This window comes from Lineus longissimus, chromosome 2 (genome assembly GCF_910592395.1).
Source record: "Lineus longissimus chromosome 2, tnLinLong1.2, whole genome shotgun sequence".
NCBI lineage: Eukaryota > Metazoa > Nemertea > Pilidiophora > Heteronemertea > Lineidae > Lineus > Lineus longissimus.
The window spans coordinates 20537986-20560798 of NC_088309.1; the positions used below are offsets into that span (position 1 = coordinate 20537986).

General features: G+C 42.1%; 1 protein-coding gene across 13 annotated transcripts in view; it reads left to right on the forward strand.

Moving 5' to 3' along the window:
* Positions 1-22813, forward strand: part of LOC135482794 (protein furry-like) — a 40142-nt gene that overhangs the window by 14930 nt on the left and 2399 nt on the right. For 6 of the 13 annotated variants that reach the window (XM_064763173.1, XM_064763176.1, XM_064763175.1 and 3 more), the window contains 29 exons: positions 70-224; positions 472-776; positions 952-1746; positions 1924-2116; positions 2253-2353; positions 2517-2708; positions 2991-3147; positions 3299-3861; positions 3982-4190; positions 4319-4429; positions 4705-4902; positions 5202-5369; positions 6055-6195; positions 6450-6645; positions 7057-7292; positions 7629-7703; positions 9182-9199; positions 11240-11284; positions 12294-12387; positions 12579-12805; positions 12981-13111; positions 13462-13666; positions 14163-14252; positions 14611-14676; positions 14800-14898; positions 15135-15212; positions 15524-15577; positions 17315-17425; positions 17773-17969. In XM_064763173.1, the coding sequence (XP_064619243.1) occupies positions 70-224; positions 472-776; positions 952-1746; positions 1924-2116; positions 2253-2353; positions 2517-2708; positions 2991-3147; positions 3299-3861; positions 3982-4190; positions 4319-4429; positions 4705-4902; positions 5202-5369; positions 6055-6195; positions 6450-6645; positions 7057-7292; positions 7629-7703; positions 9182-9199; positions 11240-11284; positions 12294-12387; positions 12579-12805; positions 12981-13111; positions 13462-13666; positions 14163-14252; positions 14611-14676; positions 14800-14898; positions 15135-15212; positions 15524-15577; positions 17315-17425; positions 17773-17969 (5210 nt within the window). The remainder of the gene's footprint in view (positions 1-69; positions 225-471; positions 777-951; positions 1747-1923; positions 2117-2252; positions 2354-2516; positions 2709-2990; positions 3148-3298; positions 3862-3981; positions 4191-4318; positions 4430-4704; positions 4903-5201; positions 5370-6054; positions 6196-6449; positions 6646-7056; positions 7293-7628; positions 7704-9181; positions 9200-11239; positions 11285-12293; positions 12388-12578; positions 12806-12980; positions 13112-13461; positions 13667-14162; positions 14253-14610; positions 14677-14799; positions 14899-15134; positions 15213-15523; positions 15578-17314; positions 17426-17772; positions 17970-22813) is intronic. The other 7 variants (XM_064763181.1, XM_064763184.1, XM_064763185.1 and 4 more) reach the window with 4 other exon arrangements.

Below are 22813 nucleotides of genomic sequence, written 5' to 3' on the forward strand. Positions count from 1 at the left end.
AGTCATCGTCCACTGGCACTGAAGGTCACCTTTTTTTCACACATTTCTAATGAACTTCTTTCCTTCCAGGTATACGCTCTTGCTCAAGAGACCATAGTCTTGCTGTTAGAGTACAACCCTGATGCTCAGGCTCTGCTGGACTGGGTCATAGATCGATGTTACACAGGCTCAAATGAAGTTGCGGATGGATGTTTTTTGGCTCTTGCCAGGGTCTTTACCAACAGGTAAGGAAAAATTGGCAAAAAGGACATTGATTGCAACAGAATGTGTCCAACATGTCTCGGGATATTGGTGCATGGCTTGTAAACTGCTCAGTAGAAATTATGGGTACTTGTAACACTTTGTTGAATAACAGTACATGTACGAAGATGGGGGAAAAATGTATGGGATATGTGGACTCTTTACAACTGACTGTGCTGACCATCTGTGCAGGTATACTGAAAGGTAATACGTCTGACTTTCATAATTCAGGGAGTACCCATGTGACCACGTTGCCATGTTGAATGTGACGCTACTGAACACAGGGAATCCTCGCATTCACATCCGGGAGACGGCTCTCCAATTGCTGCAGCTGCTAGACAGGCGCTTTTTCCTGGACGACCTGGTGGTGACCGAGCCGGAGGAAGCCTTGATCGAGGAGGAGGAAGATGGAAAGATGGAGCCATCATTACATGGCAGTGCCATCCTTCTCGGAGCAACGTACACATTTTGTCAGATGGAACTTTCATCTCAGTTGGCGAAGTTGCATCCAGAGTTGACGATGCCCATATTTTCAGGTGAGCATGGGATGTAGAAAGTATTGAATAGGCCTGGCTGTGGTCAGCCGTGATGACATGCTGGCCTATCAATGTGAAAGTCATCATAAGGTCTCAGTCCTTGGTAGACAGCCTTGACTGTACTTCTATAAAAGTGCTACTGTAGAGTGATGCTGTAAACTTGTTGCCTTTCCAGAGATCACACATCGCTTGCAGACGGCCAGGTATCCCGTGCAGCATAATCTGCTCATGTACCTGCTGCCTTGGCTTTACAACATGGAGTTGATTGATCCCCACCTACCGCTTGGAGAGCCCCTCTCAAACTTCCTGAACAAGTTACAGGACAACCAAGCGGACATGATGAAGCCGCCACTGAGAGGTGAAGGATGGGGCTCAACACAGGCAACAGAGATGGTCCTTACCAACTTATTTTTTGCAACGGTCAAGTTTGGTGACGATCACCAGAAGGCATTTGAGGTACTGTGGTCAGCCTTAGTGGCGTGCTGGCCTCTAAACCTGAAAGTTATCATAAGGTATTTGATCATCGTGACGGGGATGGCTCCACAAGATCTCATGCCCTACGCTCGCCGGGTCGTCATGTATTTAGGTCGGGCAAAACCGGAACGCCTGGTCGATGAGTTAATGAACGAGATGCAGACGGTTGAAACGCTGAGCTATAATATTGAACGGACTCATACACCGCCATTTTACCGACTGACCAGTGTGAAGAAACCTGTGGGGCATGTCATGGAGACCGAGGTGTGCCCCGAGGACAAGGAGGCAGCCCTCGAGAAGGGCTTGCTTCACACAAAGAGACACAGCACTGCTGAGGAGCCGTTGATCGCACCACGAGCAAACTCGATGGCATCGTTACGGAGCACTTCAGCGAGTTGTCACAGTGCCATGAGTAATACTACCAAAGAGGAGATGATGCATTCGATGTCTACAGTATCGAGTACTAGCAGTGCTCCTGCAGCTTCGGAAAGTTATGGTGAGCATCTTTTGGAAAGCTTTGTATTGACAGAACTGTGAACGAAATTAGTCGAATTATTGAGTCCAAAGGTTCTGTTTTCACAAGCAAGTGTTCTTGAAATTTTCGCCTGTACACATTTTTGCAAACTATGTATTCTTCTACTTTAAGTGACCCTATTTCTACTTTTCCTTGCAGTGATAGATGATGACAACTTTGCCACCCTGCGGAAGGCATCCGAGAGCAGCAGTTCCAAACACTCGAGTATCCAGATCCAGATTGGATGTGACGAGTCAGTACCATACCCATTGCCGATGCCAGCATATGGAGGATACTATGCTCCCATGTTGGAATATCTCCCAGACACACCCCCTAGTCCTAGTTTTCACAGGTGCGTAATCTGTACTTCTCCTTTTGTCATCACTACGAGATAAGAACTTGAAAGGTAATTAGGCGGTTGAAACTAATATGATACTCACATCTTTCCAGATTCTAACAATGATCAAATACCTATTCCCTGTTTTCAGGTGCAATATGGCCGTCATGTTGATGACAGATCTCGTTATGGATGCAATCGACATTGACTGGGCAGCTCATCTTCCCCTAATGCTACATGTGATATTTCTTGGTAAGGCAATTTAAATCACTGCAATTATAATCACTGCTGTGTGTGACAAAAAAGATCTCTCCTCATGAAAGCTACGCATTTCTACATGGCACTTTCTTGTAACGCAGCAACAAGGCCCATGCACAGCATTTCAGTGACATGATGTTTCCCAAATTGTTTGCAGGTCTGGATCATCCCCGATCTCTTGTCCACGAGAGTTGTAAGACACTGCTGATGAATCTTCTGGTCGTGCTGTCGGTCCACGGGAACCACCACACGGTCGCCAGGACGCTACTCAGCAATAAGAGTGTGAATGATAAGTTCTGTCTGACACTACCACCAGTCGCTACAAGGGAATACAACTTCATCAATAAAGGTTGGTGTTATTAGTGTAATAGGTGATTTGCAGAGATGAAACTGGAGGGGGGGGGCTGTTTTATTGTCATAGGAGATTTCCTGAGATGAAAAAGGGGGGCCAGAATGTTTGGCTGTTGACAGTATGTGCTGACTGTAATCAGACCAGTTTGGGCCCCAACATATGCCAGGACAGCTGCATAAGGGCATTGTGGAAATTACATCTGATATCCAATCGTGAAGGGGGACTAGCGCAGCTTTAGGACACTAACCATACATACAACACTGATATTTGTTGTTTCAGGTGAATCTGGCAGTGTGACAGGCCTTGGTCAATCTACGTTTAGTGTCAATAGTAACTCCACCATCACCCCGGATAGTGTATCCAGAGTGGTCGACCTTGACACACTCAGCACCACTGAAGGAGTAGCACAGGCACTTATAGAATTCATCGCGACCAGGTAAACGCTCTTCCTAAAAATTCTATACATATCTGTGGGCAAGTGGCAATTTTAAGCACTCGAAAACAAACTCAAGTACAGCGATGCCGTGTGGCGTGTCCAATGGAGGGATCAAAGATTTATACCTTAATTTGGATGTCTTCTTTTTCAGAAAATGTCATCCTCTGTGGAGTTACGAAGATATAACATCAAAGACTCTTACCATCCATAGCGCGGAGCAGATAGAAAGATTCCTCAAATATGTCGTTCAGATTTTCAAGGAGTCATTGCCATTGGCCCATATTGAAGAAAGATGGGGCCAGATCGCGTTAAATCTCGCACTCTCGTGTTCTTCTCGTCATTATGCGGGGCGATCATTCCAGATATTCCGAGGACTCTATATCCCTCTGACGTCGAGAATGTTGACGGATATCTTATCACGATTGGTCGAGACTGTCGCAGAGCAGGGAGAAGATATGCAGGGCTATGTCAGCGAGATCATGCTGACGTTAGAGGCGGCTATCGATCATTTAGACTTGGACTTCAGACCGGTTGATTTCGCAAAGGAGCTGTTTATGTCCACGCCAAACTTGACCAAGGAGCCCAAGATTGATATGAGAAAGAGTGCTACAGTCGCCCTCCGTCATCCCGGAGGACACCATGCCCGATCGACTAGTCATACCTTGTCCTATCACCGTAGGGTGCATGTGACAACCTCTGTCATAGAGCCAAAAGGTATTTTTCTGTTAAACCTTCCACTCTCTGGTGTCGATACTAAATATCAACATGAGCATATTGGTTTAACAATCTTATAGAACTGGAAGCTGTATTAAACCCCTCCCTACTCTCTTGCAGAGGCCAGACAGAAGCAACCAGACTTCGACCCTCGACGATCGACCAACTTGTCCCGCTCTCGTAGTGCCCATTCCTTGAAGAATCTGTCCGACCTGAGTACCCAGGATGACCGCCTGACCATACTCTCCCAGATGTTTTGGTTGGCCACATGCCTGCTCGAGTCTGATTATGAATACGAGTTTCTGCTGGCTATCAGATTGATACAAAAGGTATGATCGTTTCTCTCAGTTACAATTAGACTGAACAGTTGCTATTTGCTTTCGTTCATGGCTGCCTCTGAATGTTTGTTATCACTTATGAAAAATGGCAAGTTTAGTTTGTTGATGTCTCATTGCAGGTGTTGAAGCATTTACAGCCGGACAGACCAGAGTGTCGAGAGAAGTTGGACAAAGTTCTCCAGCAGATGAGCTGGTCGGGTTTCCCTGGGTTACAGGCCATGCTTCTAAAGGTAACAACCTTAGCCATTTGCATCCTCAGATCGCTGCAATGGACTGATCGTCCATCGTTTGCACAGCTGAACATTTGCTTAATCAATCAATCAGCGAGAAGCTAACTGAAATGAGTGCTTTGTTGCTACTCTTTGAAATGCAAGGAAGTTTTCTGTGAAGACCAGGATAAAAATAACCATAAAGCGCTTTGAGCAAAGCACTTTACCATGGAAAGATTATAATCTCTGTAACTATTATTTCCAACTAAACCATACCTTATTGAATATTCTTTCAGGGCTGTTCCTCTGCAACCACCTACGAATGCACCATGAACATGTTGTCTAAGTTGACGCACTGCATTAACGCCCCAGTAATCGACCCGAGCCAGAGGCTAGGCTTCCCAATGCACGTGATTGCCTTGTTGCCATATCTGGTCATCAACTACGAGAGTCCTAACCAGCTCTGTAAGGAGGCTGCGGAGAACATCTCCAGGGTAGGTTGGAGTATTCTCTACTGGGTTTGCTCTCTCTTTGTTGCACATACCGAGCGGTTGCTTAACCAATGCCCAGTGTTGACCAGTGGTTTCGTCATGTGGCTCAGTCTTGAGTGCTTTTTGTAATAAAGTTGTTTGCCCTTCCTCTGACAAGGAACTGATGACAGTAGTCGTGAGGAACTTCTTAACATTTATACCCCTAGTTTTTGGAGTGGGCTCTTCTGATGCATTGACTAGAAGAGTTTATGCAGGGAAATGGGGGTGGAAAGATTAACACACTCTCCCTCCTGTTTTGCTAGGTATGCATGGAACAGTCCAAGAATTTAGACAACTTGGCCACGGTGATGACGCTGTATAGTCGCGGTACATTCGCCCGGGACAGTCTGCAGTGGACCAAGTGTGTGGTCAAGTATCTGCTAGATGTTTACTCTCAGATGAGTATTGAGATGCTGAAGTACTTGTTAGAGGTGAGCGGTGAATGACATTCCTGGCTCCTGCCTAAAGTCTCCTTTTAGTCGCAAAATGGACTCAGTTATTGTTATATAATATCAATAAGGTTACTTTCAAACAGTACTGTAGTGTTACAGTTTTCCCGCCAAACTCAAGGCCACATCTTGTATAATGCTTTATCCTGATTGGTCAGTTTCGCTACGTCTCGTCAGGGTATAAAAACCCGCACGCGCTTCTGCGCAGTCTCGCTCCTTAGTTTTACCAGATCTCTCTCGCGTGTGCACGAGGAGACTGGCTGACGATAAGCACGTTTTGTCAAGTCGAAGTTTGTCAATAAATTCATGATCAAATACTCGGGACATTCGTTTTACCGTGGTTTATTCCATAGAAGGATGCAGGACGTTTGTCAAATACTTCGGGAGGCAAATAAGTAGTTTCAACTAGGCCACGGAGGATTCAGAATATAGCATTATGCAGGTTATTGAGTTCACCTATCAGAACCTTCCAGGCTTAATCATCACTTTCAATAATTGCGAATTGACAAGTTTTGTTTTGCGATAAAAATCCCAACAAATGATAGTTTTGGAAATTTGATGAAGTGATTCAAACAGGTGCAGTTTTTGGTTGGATCTGGTGTGAAATACACCTAGTTAGAAATTTGACGGTAGAAAAAACATTGGAAGTTATCAAATTGTTTTTCAGGTGTTGGAGCGTGGTCCGAGTAACAACCAAGTAGCAGTTCTCCATGTGCTCCACTGCATGGTCCACTACATTGACCTGACAGGTCATCCAATCAACTCGATTAGTTCAGAGCTGCTCAGGGTGGTGGCACTGCATGTAAAGGTAAAGTCATTTCAGTGTCAATACTACAGCATGGCATAGTGTACTACAAACTGTTCAATTACTTTACCGGACACACTTTTCAATGATTACAGTTTAACCAATTTTTCACAGTTATTCATGAAACTTTTTGAATTCACTTTTTAAACTCGACCAAATGCTAGCAGAGCAAACATAGAAGAAAATATAGTAACACATACATTGTTTGTGTTTTGTTATGCATTATTTCACATAACACCTGAGAATTCTTTTCGCAGGGCCCGCATTGGAAGGAGGCTTTAAAGATACTTAAACTGGTAGTTACGAGGTCCTCCACATTGGCAGCACCTCCGCCCTCCATGCATACCAGCTCCAGCAGTGATCTCAGTCACGTGAGCAGTACTTCCAAGATTACGTTAGGAGGTTATACATCTTTCGCAGAGGCTGAGGTACCTTTTAAAAAGGAACTGCCAGGTATGTTTGTATCAGTTGTTATATTTTTTGCCGCCCAAAATTAGCATGCATAATGTGAATTATTCATCGACAGGCAACTAGATGGGTTCAGTAAGAAAGTCACTCAAATTTAATTGCATCTCACTGTACAAAATCGTGCAACAAAGGGTCATATTTTCATTACGGGAACACAGTTAAGAGGTCTCAACACCCTCGCTATCGTCAGCAGAAGTCGCAAGGATGTCAACTTCGTTCTTGTTGGCCCTTTCTAGAGGTTAGAGGTGTCAAGACCTATGGGGACAAGACTGGTTCTTTCACTGCTTGGTGTATGCCATACATCTTTGATATCTTGTGTCATCAACTCAGTAGACCAATGCATTTGTGTATGCTATGAAAAGAGTGCTCATAACATACAATTTACTTATTTCACAGGCAGGACTTTGGAGTTCACGTTTGACCTTTCGCAGGTGCCTGTGATTGGTCAAGAGGCACCTGAAGACGAAGGCCTGGGTACTTCGACTGTGAGTGGAGTGGTCAGCGAGGCCGGCGACGAGGTGATCTTGGAGGAAGAGTTTGTGACGGAGGAAGAAGAGAAGAAACATGTTGAGTTTGTTGCGAGTGCTCAACCCGAGAGTGTTGTGGATTGGAAGAAGCCATATCTTTCACAGGTTGGTCGAAGGAAAAATCTTTATTTGTAACTAAATCAGTAAAACCGTGAAATTTTTGAAAATCTTGTAACCTTGGATTAAATAGTGAAAATATGATGCTCAGAAATCATCATGGTGAGATGGCTTTATCATTAGAAAATTCACCGATTCGGTACAAATATATTGTAAATATTGATGAGACTGTTGCCCTGAATCCAATGCGGTTTCTCAAGTCAAAGGGCTTCACATTATTCCCCAGCTATTGGCCAGTATATTCCAGCTTCAAACTCGACTTAGTGGGGAGTTTCACATGTTCGAGCTGTAGGCACTAGCTAATGTTTTCATTTGCTTCTCCAGGGCCGTACCAGAGAAAGATTAGTCAGCCTCCTCACCAGTTATGGGCAGAGAGTTGGATTGCCGAAGAGCCCCTCTGTAAGTTGGACACATGTCACGTTCTCTACTTTCTGCATGCTTATCAGTGCATACATCATGACTAAGTAGAGTTGATTGTATCAGTAAAATCACCTATTTTCTCGTGACTTTGTTTAGTAGTGTAGAAATAAATGTTTGTCACAGTTCAAGTCTGAATTTGACCTCAAAGTTTTGAATTTCTGTAATCTGTTTTTTTCCCCCGATAGTTGAAGTTGGGCAGGTGGAACACTTAAACTGAGCACACTTCTTTAAAAAAAGATGGAAGCAGAGAGGTTTAAAGTGTTGTGAAGTTTTATAAACCAATGACAAGCAATACTAAATCTTACAAATTCACCCCTTAGGATATTTCTCATTGCTTCCCCTAAGGCATACAAAGTTGAATGGAAAATAAGTGATTTTACATACATAGGATTCTACCTCACTTCTAATGCATCAGTTATCAGTTATGACAAATTCAAACTATTCAGAAAGGCATTGTTTACTGGTGATTGGTGTAGACAATAATGTCATGAGCATTTGGTTGGCAATTTGACATCCAGATACTTCTGTCGAAAAATCGGTGCCAACTTGGATCATCCTTAAAAAGTTTGGATAAAGTAAGATGCTTTTTAACTACGTTGGTATGATAGACTGATATTTTGTTCGCCTGTGATTACGTACACAACAGCAGACTGAAATATCGGTCTTACGATGTCATGACGAATACACTGTGATGCATGATGCGGTGCATGGTGTTACATCATCGCCATGAATTACGCCGTAGAAAGCCATAACCAACAGAATAACAATTAGGAATGTCCAATAGAAAAGTGGTGACATATGCCATTAAGACTCCAGGCTGACCTCTTCACTCCAGTTCTTTTATCCCACAAGATCTAATGATAATTACCTGTTAGCTTTTCTCATCGCATGGTACTGTGAGGTGATGTCCCATTAGATATTGTCATCCTCTGAGCGGTTTGAGAAATCTTTAGAATGTTGTCCCATGTTGTTTTGTCAACCATGCTCCCATCCTACAGTCTCTCAACAATTTAATATACCGTGTACTTGAAATGGAAACTAGTTCTTGTTTTGTAGAAAAGGTTGATTAAAAATTTTGAAGAGGAGTATTTTCTTTAAAGTGGAGAAAAATGATTTTATTGAGATGCTTCAAGAAGTGTTGCTGTGTCATATTTTTGAACATATGAATTTTTTCACACGTTGTTTACATCATGTCAGGCATGCTGTTACAGTTTAATACAGTGTGTTGCAGAAATATTTGTGTCAGACATGTGAGATTGATAATCCTCCCTGAACACTTGACATAGCATTCAAATTCATAGCACTCAATTCAAGTTTTGTGACATAACTAACAATCTAAAATATCGTGATGAAGATTTAGCTAAAACAGCTAACATTCCTACTTGATTTAGCATTGAGAATGATAATGTACTAATCATAGCTCCCTCTTTTAATTGCTTGCTGAATCACACGAGCAGGATACCGTCATTCATAAGGTAACACCCCCTGGCGGCATTGTTACCCTCAATCACTTCTTGATGATAGTGTGGTTGGTGCTTCTATCTGTGCTTGGTCCTGTTCCTGCCTGTGGTATATATATCGTTATTTTCTGGCCAGGCCTGAAAGATAATTGAGGATCGTGGATTTCAAAGTCTGCACAGTGGGGAAACTGTTTCTGGCATGCCACAGACTTGGTGGCAATTTGCCAGTGCCAGAACAATGACTTGAATCGAAATAAGTCTAATGTCAGTGAAACTTAGTTGGGCAATTTTTCGTTAAGTGGAATCGGACCTTAAACTTTGTAGAACACGGAGGGAAGCTGAACTCAGTATCGAAGAAAAATGGATCTTTTCATGAAACATTTCAAACAGCTGAACTTCACCAGTGCTAGGCCAGAATATAACTTGTTGATGCCAAATAAAACCCCAGGTCTTGGCTGATCAGAAATCTTGATGATGTCATCTCAAGTCATCTGTTGGCAATTCACATTTCTTGCAAAAAACTTGCAAGCAATGATCCATTCTAGTGTATCCATGTTTTCACCTTTGCAGCAGAGTTTAAATGACACGAATTGGACTATAATGATATGAAGCGAGTTTGTTGATAGAATTCAAGCAGAGGCAAAAACCATACAAACCATTTGGTCAGAGCAGCTTTCATGGTTGGTGTTGGTCAGCGAAGGCCTGGGGTCCGCAGTTCCACGTCCCAACTAACATGATTTACCAACCCTTTTCCTGACAGGTTATTCAGTGTTGCATGAACCCATGGCGTTATGTTGGAATGGTCGTGTTATATTATCGTCAACATAACTGGTTCACATTAGCTTATTTATTGACGTTGGTTATCATTTTTCGATTTCATCTTCAGTGGTTAATTTTCCCATTGTCAGACATCATGGTTTGTACAGCCATATTTATCATCTTGCCCTCTCGTTGTCACACCTAAGGAAGGCTTCCAAGTTATGACAAATTTTCATTGGATAAATGAAAGATTGGTGTTGAAACTATAAAAAATAATGTCATCAACCATTTTGGTTTTTGGTGGATTTTAAGGTAGAACACTGGACAGCATTAATACACAACCATTGGAGGTATAAGGTCAAAGAATAAAGCCTTAGGTGTGATATGGGCTATTCAACTTTATTTATTTATTTCTAAATGCAAACATTATTTCAGTTATAACTAGTGATCTATTCAGCACAGTATTCCTCTTCTTAATTGCTCTACAAAAGTATCTTTGGGTGGTTTTATTGTTTATGATCTTCTTATAATGTCCAGGCTATGCTGTAAACCCACACAGTGCCCAATCTGATGAATATACCGGTTAGGGGTTGCAATAGACTTGCCCAAATCTTTTCTCAACTGAAGTTTAGGGGAGTTTGATGCAGTCCTCAATTCCACCAGTTAGAAGAGATCGGGTTGGTCTATTTTCAACGGAAATCTATTCCCAAGGCAATCACAGATGTAAACACAAGTAGAAGATGATGTCGCCGACATAAGGACAATGCATTGCTAAACTCTGCTAATTATGTCACAATGTTCGAGGTCCCTTGATCAGATGACGTCACGAATCCTATCTTCGCACAGTGCTATTGTCGAAGGAGTCTTTACCACACGAGGAAGGAGATCACATCGCCTGTGTTTATTACCTGCTCCGTACCAACAGTCGAAAGTGGTTTCAGTAATGAGTCTTCTTGTCTTTAGGCACTGTACTTCTAATCCTGCCTGCTCCTTCTATTTTGCCGTGGTGTGCTGCTGACATGTTGTCTGTGATGGCTGCGACTCTTGCTAGCCTGGTCTCTTGGTAACATTCTGCCGCCGACCAAGGGCTTAAACAAAGTGATAAACTGTCCCTGGAAAAATATCTGGGATGGAGATGTGTGGTTTAAGATAAAAACATGTAAAAAGAAATATATTGTACATCGTTGAATATGCTTATGCATGGTGAAGGGAATTTGAATGTGCGAAATTCCTGGTCAGATTTGTTTTAGAATGCATCATCACCCCTAAATTACTATACATATTTGTGTTTCGTAGGGGAACATTTATGCAGAGACGGGCTACTTCTACCCGTTTCAAGTGGTGAGTTGCGTTTGAAGTGCTCAACTTAAAAAGAAGCCAGAGTGACTCGCCATTGCTTTACTGTACATAGGCCGCTTTTATCCTATGAATATGACTTTGCATAAGATATTTGGAAACGAAATAGAGATAATGAGGCTTGCTGCGGAGTTGAAACAGAGCATCATCTTTGTAAGGTAAAGGGGTACAATTTGAGCTCCTACAGTGTAGAAAACAGTTCATTGTACACATTAATGCACCGACGCAGTAAGTGATGACATCATCCCCCACGACTTAAGGAAGATAAGACTATTGAGAGTAAACCGCTTTGAATGAAACAATTCATGTTATATCCTTGTATAGTTGAAATGTGTTCCACATGGTTTTTCCTGGTACACCTCAATACCACAGCCTCTGTGTGTGTGTTTGTCATTTCAGCTAGCACCCTGCTTTCTTTCCATAGTTTTGCTTTTGTTCCAGTTTGGTTGCAGGTCATTGGCAAAACCCCTTCTTGGCAATGTTGATATCTGAAAAAGTTTCTTTCGGCACTCTAGAGGCAATTCTGCCCTGCATTGAAAGCATTTTAAAAAGCTGGTTGATCAGATGTTTGAACATGAATAAGTAGAGCGAAAGTATAAACTCCGCTCCAAATCTTGAGTTGAAGGTCTTAAACATCAGATACCAATGGATGCTAGCAGTAAATATTTGTGCCTAATTGTTTTGGCAGTTTACAAAAATTTCTAAAAAAGGGTAAACTTCACAGAGATTTTTTTGCGAATATCATTTTCTCTCCAGTTTTTCCGATTAAAAAAGACATCTTTGCAGATCAGTTTGCCAAAATAAAACACCTGTAGATGTTTGGCAGTTCACATTATCATGTGGTGTTGTATGTTGGTTGGTGGTACGTCATCAAGATGCCATACACCTCGGTTTCATTCTTAATTTCATAAGTGTGAGTGAATTACGTGAGTGTATGGTGCAGTTTGTCCGTTTTCGAGAACCTAGTTCACTATTTTGTTATTTGTAATTGCAGGTCATATTTAGCCAGTCGAGTGATACGATCGAACGCCAGCCCAGCATGTGTTCAAGCAGTGAAGAGACCTCTCTCAATGATGTCAAAACGGGAGGTAAACATGTTTTTGTGAGCTTTAATTTTTGTGATCGAAGTATGTAAGTGACGATGACATTCATAACATCAAGTTAATAGTCTTTATTAATTCTTGAATACATTTATGTAGTGAAATGTGTGTGTGTATGTGATAGCCTATCTATTGTTCTAAGAAATATCAAAATAAATTTTTTTTGTGGTTTTTTTTAGACGAGAAACAGGAAGATAACAATGGCTCAGATCAGCAGTTCAAAGTCTTCAAAGATTTTGATTTCCTTGATATCGAGCTTGACAGTCAAGAAGGAGAGACCATGGACAAGTTCAATCTTGCCCTGAAGCGCCCTTCCTTTGGTAGTCTGGATGGCATCATGGAGAGTGGCGCGCCAGAGAGTCAGAGTACACAGAGTAGCGTCAGAGAGGAGTCTTCTGATGATGAGGTAGGGCTTGTTTGTTATTGGCGAGTTTTCGCGAAGCCCCCGAAACGCCTAATATCCCACAAGTGGGAATACAGAAGGCCCACCAATTTTTAAAAGCCCTTTGGTTCAAGATGTAAATTTTTAAGGTAACATGTATTCGTATAACCATTTTGTGTTTTGTGTTTTGCTACTGTAGGCTAGCAGCGCAAGTCCAGTCGATGATGTTGTGCTCCATCACCAAGACCTACCCGGGACCAGTACTATCACCATGGACAATCTCCTCATCCAGAGAAGCAGACGCCCTTCAAGCCCCATGTCTGCCTCATCGTAAGTGACCCCAACAGTGACCAAGTTAGCTTTAAAGGGTCTGGCCAATACACTGAACAGTCTATGGTAAACACTTTGAAGAAAAGACCACAACAGTCATTGCTTGAGACTACTTGCTGTGACTGGCTTATAAACCAATAGGTGGTGCCATATATTGATTTCCATGCCAATTCCCTGAAGCTGGGTGGCTAATTTTTGGAGTGGGTTTGTCGGAATCTGAATGGCCTCCGAGTTTCTTCTCCCTGCCGACGACAGGATAGCTAATTGGCTGGAAATCATGTGTAGTTCAGATGCCTTAGATATTGTTGTAAGAAGCTTTGTGATTGGCTGAGATCTTCTGCTGCTTTCAGACACAGTATCAGTAGCGATGTCGATGGGGCCGATCTTAGTCCAAGCAACGCCTCACCAAGTTTCTCCTTGTTGACGTCGACATTCTGTCACATTCAACGTGACACCGTCGAAGAAATCTGGAGAGCACATGTGACACAGATTATGGCGGATAGTCAGGGTCACCATGCCGTCAACTCATTCCAGCTGTTTCCTAATCTATACAAGGTATATTCTGAGATTTGTTATTGTACTAGTGATATGATGAACCATCATCATGAACTCATAGTTCTATAGGGAACATAAGGTATCCACGAGTCTGTGCCAGTCAGCCCTGTCTTGTGCAACCCATTTCAAACATCCCGCTTATATACATGCTTCCCGAAATTGGTGGCTTGCACTGGAACTAACTTTTTCCCCCTTGTCCGTCATTAAAGGCATTCAAGTATGTTGGTCAACCATGACTATCTCCTTTGTCCCTCCACCATAAGGCCTAGTTTCCCCTTATGACATCACTATTTCGGACACTCAGCGCCCCATTTCTGGAAAGGTGTATAGTGCCTGCCTTTCCTGGTCAACAGTCCATCTCCAGGTTCTCTAAGGTGTATCGACCTTTTTCCTGGTGGTGTCCAATGCAGAAAGATATAATAAATAGAACTGACTTTAGTTTAATCCTCTATTTGAAATTGATCAGTTCACACTGCCAATATCTTTTCTCTTTCAGGAGACATGTCGTAAACTAAGCAGTCTCACAAGGGAGTCTTGCTACTACCTATCCAAGACGGAGAAATTAAAACCAGTCGCTGCTCAATTTCATATCCTTTTCTGATTGAGAGTAAATTCATTTCAAATATGTAGAGATCTGTATTCTGTTAGTTTTATGCCCTCCAACTGGCCAGAAGCACATTAAGAACATTTTTGGCTTTATTCCTTGCCATTCTGGCATTACCAGTTCTAAAGAGCTGTCTGCTGTAACTTCAAAAAGAGGCAGAAACTTTCATTGCAATGAAAATTGGGTAAACCTTGTAGGCATCATAAGCTATGAAAGTTTAGGTGCGGCATAAAGTATCTTTATTTTCAAGGAAGTCCGCATTAGCTGTTCATGTGGTAAGTTTATGGGATGAATGAATTGTAAGTAGTTTAGTTCCTGTGATATTCCTTAACAGTCTTCACGCACCATGCTGGAGATCCTCATCAACCAAGCAGAATGTCCGTTCGTTCATGTTGATAGCGAAGTGGTAAGTTCATTCACTTTACTTCTAGTATTTGACTTTTCCAACTCCGAATAAATTCACCAAGGCTTGACTTCTCTATTCTGTATCGTAGCTGTGAAAGTTTAACCAAGCTGTGTTATCTTTCAGCTGATCAGTTGTAAGCTGCTAGAACGCCATAAATTCTGTGTCCTTGAAGTGAATGAGAGCTATGAGACGTATCTGATGAGGAAGGAGCAGGCTGTCGAGGTAAGGTTGTGACTGTAATGATGAGAAAACAGTAGAACCTCTCTATTAAGGACACTCTCAAGACTGACAAATGCTGTCCAAGAGAGGTGTCCTGATTAGAGAGAGGTCAAATTGAATGTAAACAACCAATTTTGAACTTTTGATGCCGTCGCCAAAGGTAAAGGTTTATGTACCGTAGTATGATTGGGGAAGATTTATTTTAGCTTTGACTAATTTAGTTTTCTTGTATGTTGCAGTGCTTGGATGGAATGAAATCGTCAATAAAGTTGCAGTCACTTGGAGAGAATGTCAGTGATTTCTGTGGAGATGAGCAGGTGTGTGACATGGAGATCATACCAGGTGGACTGAAAGCCTGGACGTAGTTGCTGCTGTAGAAGTTTGATTTGAGCGATTTTAATGTTATTCTTGGTGTGTGAAAATAAAAAGTCTAAAATACTCTCTCTAGTGGGAGTCTGCAATCCAATAAATTATAAAACAAGATGTAAACAAAACAAAAATAACAACTTTTTCAAGATATAGTAAAGTATCTATAACAATAAATATTTTGGAAATATGAAGATTTTATAAAGAAATGGACCAACCAATAAAATTTGTTCTATTATCTTCCTCTTCGAAAAACCCCTAGGCGAAAGATCTTGGCACCCAAGTGGAAGACGTTGAAAAAAATATTGTCAAAGAGGTATACATTGCTTTGCCAAAAAGAATAATACATTGTTAATAATCCACCCTGAATTGTATTTGCCTTTCCTGTCACTAAAATTAGCAATAATCACTAGATTGTAAATAAGTTAGCCAAACTTTATCAAGGTAACAAAGTAACATTTTCCGAGTCTTGATAAAACTGTTTTTGGTACCGGTCAGCCAAATATCTTTTTTGGCCTAATCTGATTAACCATAACCAAGTCTTACCTATTTTACACAACAAAGTGAATAACATCATATACTTATAGTAGTTTTCTGGCCCAGTCGTGTTCTTAATATGAATATTCTAACATCCAACACACTATAGTTCTCTTCTGAATCTTTTCACCTGATCGTTTGACTTCTTATTGCATGCAACTCTCCAGCACAACGTAAGTTACGGTGGATATGTTTGTGGTGTCGTGTTCGTTTTTTGTTTGTAAATAAGTGGACGCCCATCCTCTCATCCTTCATTACTCAGTCCATCAGTCAAACTCCGCTGGCAGTATGATGGTTGAGCTCAGGGACTTATCACGGATCCTTATACGTATACAGATAGAAATGTACCAAAGATTAGTCATCATTCTACAGTGTTTTGGGATCCTTGATAAAATCGCTGCTCTCAACCTTCCCAGGGTTTGTGTGGGCGTGCACTGACACTGCAAGAGGAGTATTATCCATCTCTTAACTTTATAACTGTTCTGTTGGCATTGATTAAGGGGAGTATTCCTTGTCATTGTCATCCTCATATTCCATGCCTGTCTAAGCTTATCCGGTACAACTTGGTGCCTCAGAACTCTTCCAGCCTCGCAATGTTCCATGATGTCACACTCACCCACCATCATCACCCTTGTCAGATTCAGTTGCTTGCAGGTAGTTCAATTTAGCGCTGCAGACTAATAATTTCTATCGCAGAAATGTTGTTATATTTATTGCAATAAAAAAGAATCAAGAAAAATTGCTAGTCCGTAAGATTGGTCACAGGTGCCTGCAACAAGAATCGGCCATTGTTCTGCAATAAAAAATCTATAGTGGGTGCGCTTTAGATTTTGTGTGGAAGTTTTATTGGAACATAAATTATCTTCAAAGCAATGTGGTTTTATGATGATGTTTATTTCATGCATGGTTTTTTGTGAAGGTGGAATCGTTACGTTTGGGTGCAGAGGAAGTACGTAACCATGGTAACGTGATGACATCTCCAGTCACATGATTGTATTGGGAGTGGTCATCGGGTGTATGTATTTACACGTGTTGGCCTTGTAATCCATTCATTGGTTGTGTTTACTTCAGTGTGATGCAGTCACCCTTCCTGGGAATCCTAAGCTTATGTTCCTGGTATATGGTGTGGAAGGATATGTTTTGAATGTTATAAAGATTTGGTTGTACTTGTGTATATTGTATTGGGTGTGCATAACACATGCCCTCATTGAAAACTACTACATGTTGCTACTTGTACATGACTGTACAACATGCACTAGTGAAAACAGCCATTGATGCAACGTCTGCAGGGGCAAATTGTGCCCTTCAACCAAAAATTAATGAAATATGTAACTCGGCTTATCATTCATGTCACTTAGTAGGCAATGCATATCTCATTGTGCATGTCTAACCACAAACTTATGCCAAACTTTGAAGAAGGGGCCAAGAAGTCATACTAGAGTCACAACAGTTGTAAAAGAAGCCTCAAATTGTTTCGAAGTGATCAAATTGACAGTTTTCTTCCTGGATTTTTCAGAAAATTGAGTTGTGCAAATGTCTGTATAAGTTGCACTTCCAACTGTTGCTGCTCTTTGAGTCCTACTACAAACTGGTTGGAGTCTTGGAACCAGCTGCTAAAGAGGAGCAGGTTAGTGAGTCACACCATGGGGCATGCCTCTATTCAGGGACGTATTTACAGCCTGGGGGTGTTGCTGCCCCCAATATTTTTCATGAAGATTTAGGACGAAAACTGGTGTTCTGATGTATCTGTCAGTCTGTCCAGTCTGATGACTGGAGGTTTCTAATCTGCTTGGGCCATCTAAGAGATTTTGTCCCTAATAGATGGATGTCCTGATTAGAGAGGTAAAATTGAATGAAGGCAACCAATTTTGGACCAAAGTAGTGTTCGTAGCAGTGAAGGTATCCTTATAAGAGAGGTGTCCGTCAAGTGGGTTCCATGATACATTGGTATTGTTACTGTTTCTACTTGTGCAGGTTTCCAATGTATCAGAAGATGTGTTGCAGCTGAAGCAAGACATTATCAAAGTGCTGTCGGATTCTGACAGTAACCAGAGCTCGCCCGTCAACATGGACATCAACACCCTGTCACGCAATGAAGCGGAGTCCATGGTGTTCGAGTGCATCGATAACAGGGAGATCCTCAAGGCCGTCAAGATTATGAGAGCTATGAGGTAATATCAAAATGGCATGGCATGAAAAAAACTTCAATAGACAGAGATATTTTTTGTTAGATTTATTGTCAGTTCAAGAATTTGACCAAACGTTACTATTTCATTGGATATTTTGTGTAAAAAAACACAAAATTCTAACCCTTACACCGATATATTTTTGGATGACAAATCAAGTTCTGAATATACACTGCATATTGAATGAGAAGTTTACAGTCCAGTAGGTTAACCCTTTTGCTGCGGGTGACGTGCACAGCATGTCACGTCGCATGTCCCAATCATGTGTAGGTGGCGTGCATAGCCCTACTATAACTTGGCCACAGCCTCTCTAAACTTGTCAAAAGATTCAGGGAGACATTAGTTTGATCCAAATACTGTAGATGGTGACACTTTTGAATATTATTTGCCCATCCAGTTAAAAGTAAGCCCTGTTCAGTATTGCCGTCCATTGCTTTGCATATTCTGGCGCTGGCCAAAAATGGCTTACACAGCAAAACGGTTAAGTATCGCCAAGGAAAATAGAGTATAGAAAGCATAACTAAAATGGTCAACCTTGCCAATGTGTTCCTCACCGAAGAGATTACAGACTTGCCAATCCTCATCCATAGGGCATATGTAGGAAATAATCAATGAAATGAGGCCTCTCCATCTGGTGGACTTGTAATATTGGCACCAAGTGTGCAAAGTATTCAATAAACTATCCCAAATAACCTAGGTAAAAAAAAGCAGGAAGATAATCAATTGACCCGGTCACCAGATGCCACATGTTTCTTTCTTTATGTCTAAATGCTTTTTCGAGGGTGGCCACTCTTGTCTATGCATATATAGCGCATAAATTTTCAGTCTGTTTTGACGATTCTTAGCATTTGGGGACAATTTGTCCATCAGTCTTTAAAGGAAGTGTAACCCGAGATATTGCCAGGCCGGCAGTAATGCACTGTAAATTGTCCTGATGTACAGTTTTTGAGTGCATTTGTAACAGGGAAAAAGCGTCGATTTTAAAACCTAAACCTCGCTATCTGAACAAATGTCCTCGGTGAGGGACAGTACGTTCTCACATTGCCTGTATCCAAGAGGCCCTGGCCCTGCACCCCTGTATACTTCCCCATCTATGAACAAGGTATCAACCTTCAGCTTGGTTTTCTTACCATCTTTCCTCGCCTCCCGCAGCACTGGGTACAACTTCTTACGATGCCCCTCAATTTCCTTCGGGTACTCATCACATATGACGTAATGAGTCCCTTTCAATCTGAACTTAGCCCTTTTCATGAACTCTTTGTCCTTATAAGACGAGAAGACCACCCTGATAGCCCTATCAACGCCTGCCCTCGGGAACCCCAAACGACAGGTCTTCACGAGCGAACCTGCTTCAACACCAAGACGTTTCTGAAAAAACGTTCGAACAGTATCTTCAGAACATTCATTGTCAATTTCACGAATTCCAAGAATCAAGACATTATTTTTCATCGACGCCAGTTCATTTCTTAAATTCTTTTTCTTCATGTTGCCATATCGTGCCTCGATTTTTGCCAACATGCTGTCTGTATGATCAAAGTCCACTCGCAGAGTTTTTGCACTTTTGCGGAGTTCTTTGACTTCCTTTAGCTGGTTCTGGATTGAGTCCTTTAAAATGTTTGAAGCCCTCATCATAGAGTCTAAATTATTCCCATGAAGGTCGGGTTTTTTTCCTACCGGTCGGATCGCAGATAATTTCATTTGACGTTTGATGTCCATGATTTCCTTTCGAACTTGATCAATCCAGTCAAAATCATCGAAATTAGTTGACTGTTTATCACCATCCAAAAGATCAATGTATTCGATTGCTCGTTCGAGAGCCTCATCCTCTACTGGCTGATCTTTGACTATTTCATCGTTGTCCTCCATTTTGAATTCTTTCCAATCTAGAAATAAATGAGACACATCATTGTCATTCGGTAGCACAATGGATTCGTCATGGGAGGACTGTCGCTCGCTTTGTTGAAGCTTTCCCATGTGATCTTTGGTCGTAGAAACTGGACGTGTGTCTTGGCTTTCAGGAGTTACAGTGGCTCTGTCGCTCTGTACTTTTCTTTCTACCAGCTGTAAGTCTGGCAACAGTGCTTTTCTTATCCAAGGCTTGAGGTCCGTGTTGGGAGAGGTCTTTAATGATAGCTTATCCTGTGGGTCACATTCAGAAATAGTCCTCCGCCTATCTTGGTATTTTCCTTTAGTATCTGCTCCTTTAACGCGACGATCCTTGTGTATCAAGTCCGCTAGGGACACTGATATTGGCATTTCACTTCGCTTAGGTGAATTCAATGTCAATGATTTACCCTGTCGCTTGAAATCATTTTCTTTCTCTGTATGATGCTCACTTGGCGAGTCGAGTCGCCCTATATCCCTGAGGTCAAAAGATGACGCACTTCGGGTACGCATCTGCGACAGGTTTGATTGGCTACCATACTTCAGGGCACTACTGTAAGAAACATTGTCTGTCGTGGGTGATAAGGGGGACAAGAGCAAAGAATCTGGCCTAACAGGTCTTGCCGTGTCATTCCAGCCTGAATGCCGCAGGTCGACTGAGGAGGAACTTGCAAACCTGTTTAAGTTTGTCTTTTCATTACCTCCTCCCGGATGTGCTCTTCCTGTTTTCAGCTTCTGGGAGTCGTTGAAATCCCTCGGCCTTGAATCATGTGGTGGAGCAGTGCCCACTCCAGCTTGATTTATCTGTCCTTTACGTTTCTTGGACTTCCTTGATTTTCTTGGCGTCTTAGGAGAATCACACGGCGTTATTTGCCTAAGATCGCACATAGATGTACTGTGGCCAACTTTTTTTAGATTTGTACTTTCCCAACCTCGTTGAGGCATAGGCCCAGGTGACAAACTGGCCTCTGTACCAACTCCTGTAAGGTCACATGTAGATGCACTTCCAACTGCAGATAGGTTTGTTCTACGATTGTTCCTCTTACTTTGCTGTTTCCCTGACCAGAGATTGTTCATGCCACCATCTCCTCCCCAGGCTACCCTTACATCCTGAGGAGAGGAACTAGTGGCTGTGGACAAATTTCTGTCTTGTTGTCCTGGTCCCTGTCGCTGCACGGGTTGGGACCATGCTTCAGAAATGTGACTTCTATAGTCAGTTCTTCTATTGTTCTGATTCCTTCCTGACCATGGATTGTTCATGCCATTATCGGCTGCCAGTAGTACCCTGACATCTTGAGAAGATGAACTGATGGCTCCGGTCAAGTTTGTACCTTGCGCTTGATTTCTCCGTCTTTGTCCCTGTCTCTGCACCGGTGGAGACCATGGCGCAGGGACCGTGAGGTGATGCAAAGTCTTACCAGTAGTCGCTTCTGGGGAAAATCCTCCGCTAGTGCTCAGGTCACAGGACGAAAGGCTGCTTACCTTGGAAAGGTTTGTGGGTTGCTCCTGATAACCTGTTTGCCTCGATCGCCACGCGGACATTGTCCTGAGATTGACGGGCCCACCTTTGTCCAAGTGTTTATTGTCCCTGAACACTTTGTCTCGCAGGCTTTTTGCCCCATTGTCCCCAACAATCCCGTCCCTGTCATTCCGCTTGCTTATTTTTGGGGAGTACATTTCTTCCTGTAATATTGCTTCGAGTCACTTATAGTCCTGTAGAACAAATATTCCTTCAGTGTAATTGATAAAGTATGTGGATTTCTGCCAAGGGTTGTTAAGATCACACACGTATGTATTTGACACAATCTACTGCACAGGGTTGTTAAGATGATTCACGTATGTCTCTGACACAATCTACTGCACAGGGTTGTTAAGATGATTCACGTATGTCTTTGACACAATCTACTGCACAGCAGGCTCCTCTTTACCGAATCCCATCCCCGTACAAATCAAACATATGCTGTTCTTGAACCTCGTCAAAGCTGATGTATCGAACCGGCCTATTGTCAGCACAGAATTAAAGCCCATAGGCCCACTGCTGCGTCAGCTATCCAAATACAATCACTGTCATCGAATAATCCATAGTAGTCCCATCCTACTGAGTACTGTCCTTAAGTATTCTGCGTACAGTCCTTACTTTACCGGCTACATTGGTTAATTCCTGAATAAGTATAAGAGAATAGTATTGCAATGTCACCACATTCACAATTGCAATCCAGACATTCCAGGCTAATATGTCATCATACTTGCCTAGGTTTTTCGCCAGGCACTATTGTGTGGGAGACACACAACTGGTGACTAATTACAGCAGGAGTGATGTTGGCCTTTGAGTTGGTGTAATGAGGGAACATTGATCGACCATGCCGTGCTGGGTCATAATCAATTCGTTCAGTGGTAGCAAATGACAATTATTAAGCGGCATGTCATGATGCAGTTTTACAAGCCTACCCGGGCCTTGTATCAAATTAATCAATAGAGATCTGCTTGCTTCATTCCAATGTGTACATAGGCCTAGGATGGATCTATCAGGTGCACTTGCCCAGATTATTGGGTAAAGCCTAAGCATGTATGCTCAATGCAACAGCTGTGGTGATTTGCATTAAAGCTCAAAGTTCCTATATTTTATTTTCATCTGCTGTCACATACATATGTATAGTTGAGATATGCAGCCAATGCATACATTGTCCTTAAAAAAATGAATACTTTGATAACTCTTTTATGGGCTGTAGGAGTGCCACACTGGTAACATCAGCACCCGTCACCTCTGAGGTCCCAAACTTTGATTCACACACGTGATGATCTTTGATATTGGTACAGCTTTTGGGTCAATTCCATAACCTACATGGTTTTGGCGAAAGAAAACAACCTTACATAGGACATTGTTCTTGTTACTGGTCCAGCAAGACTTCCTTGAAGCTGTGCTGGCTGATGATGACTTTGGCCAA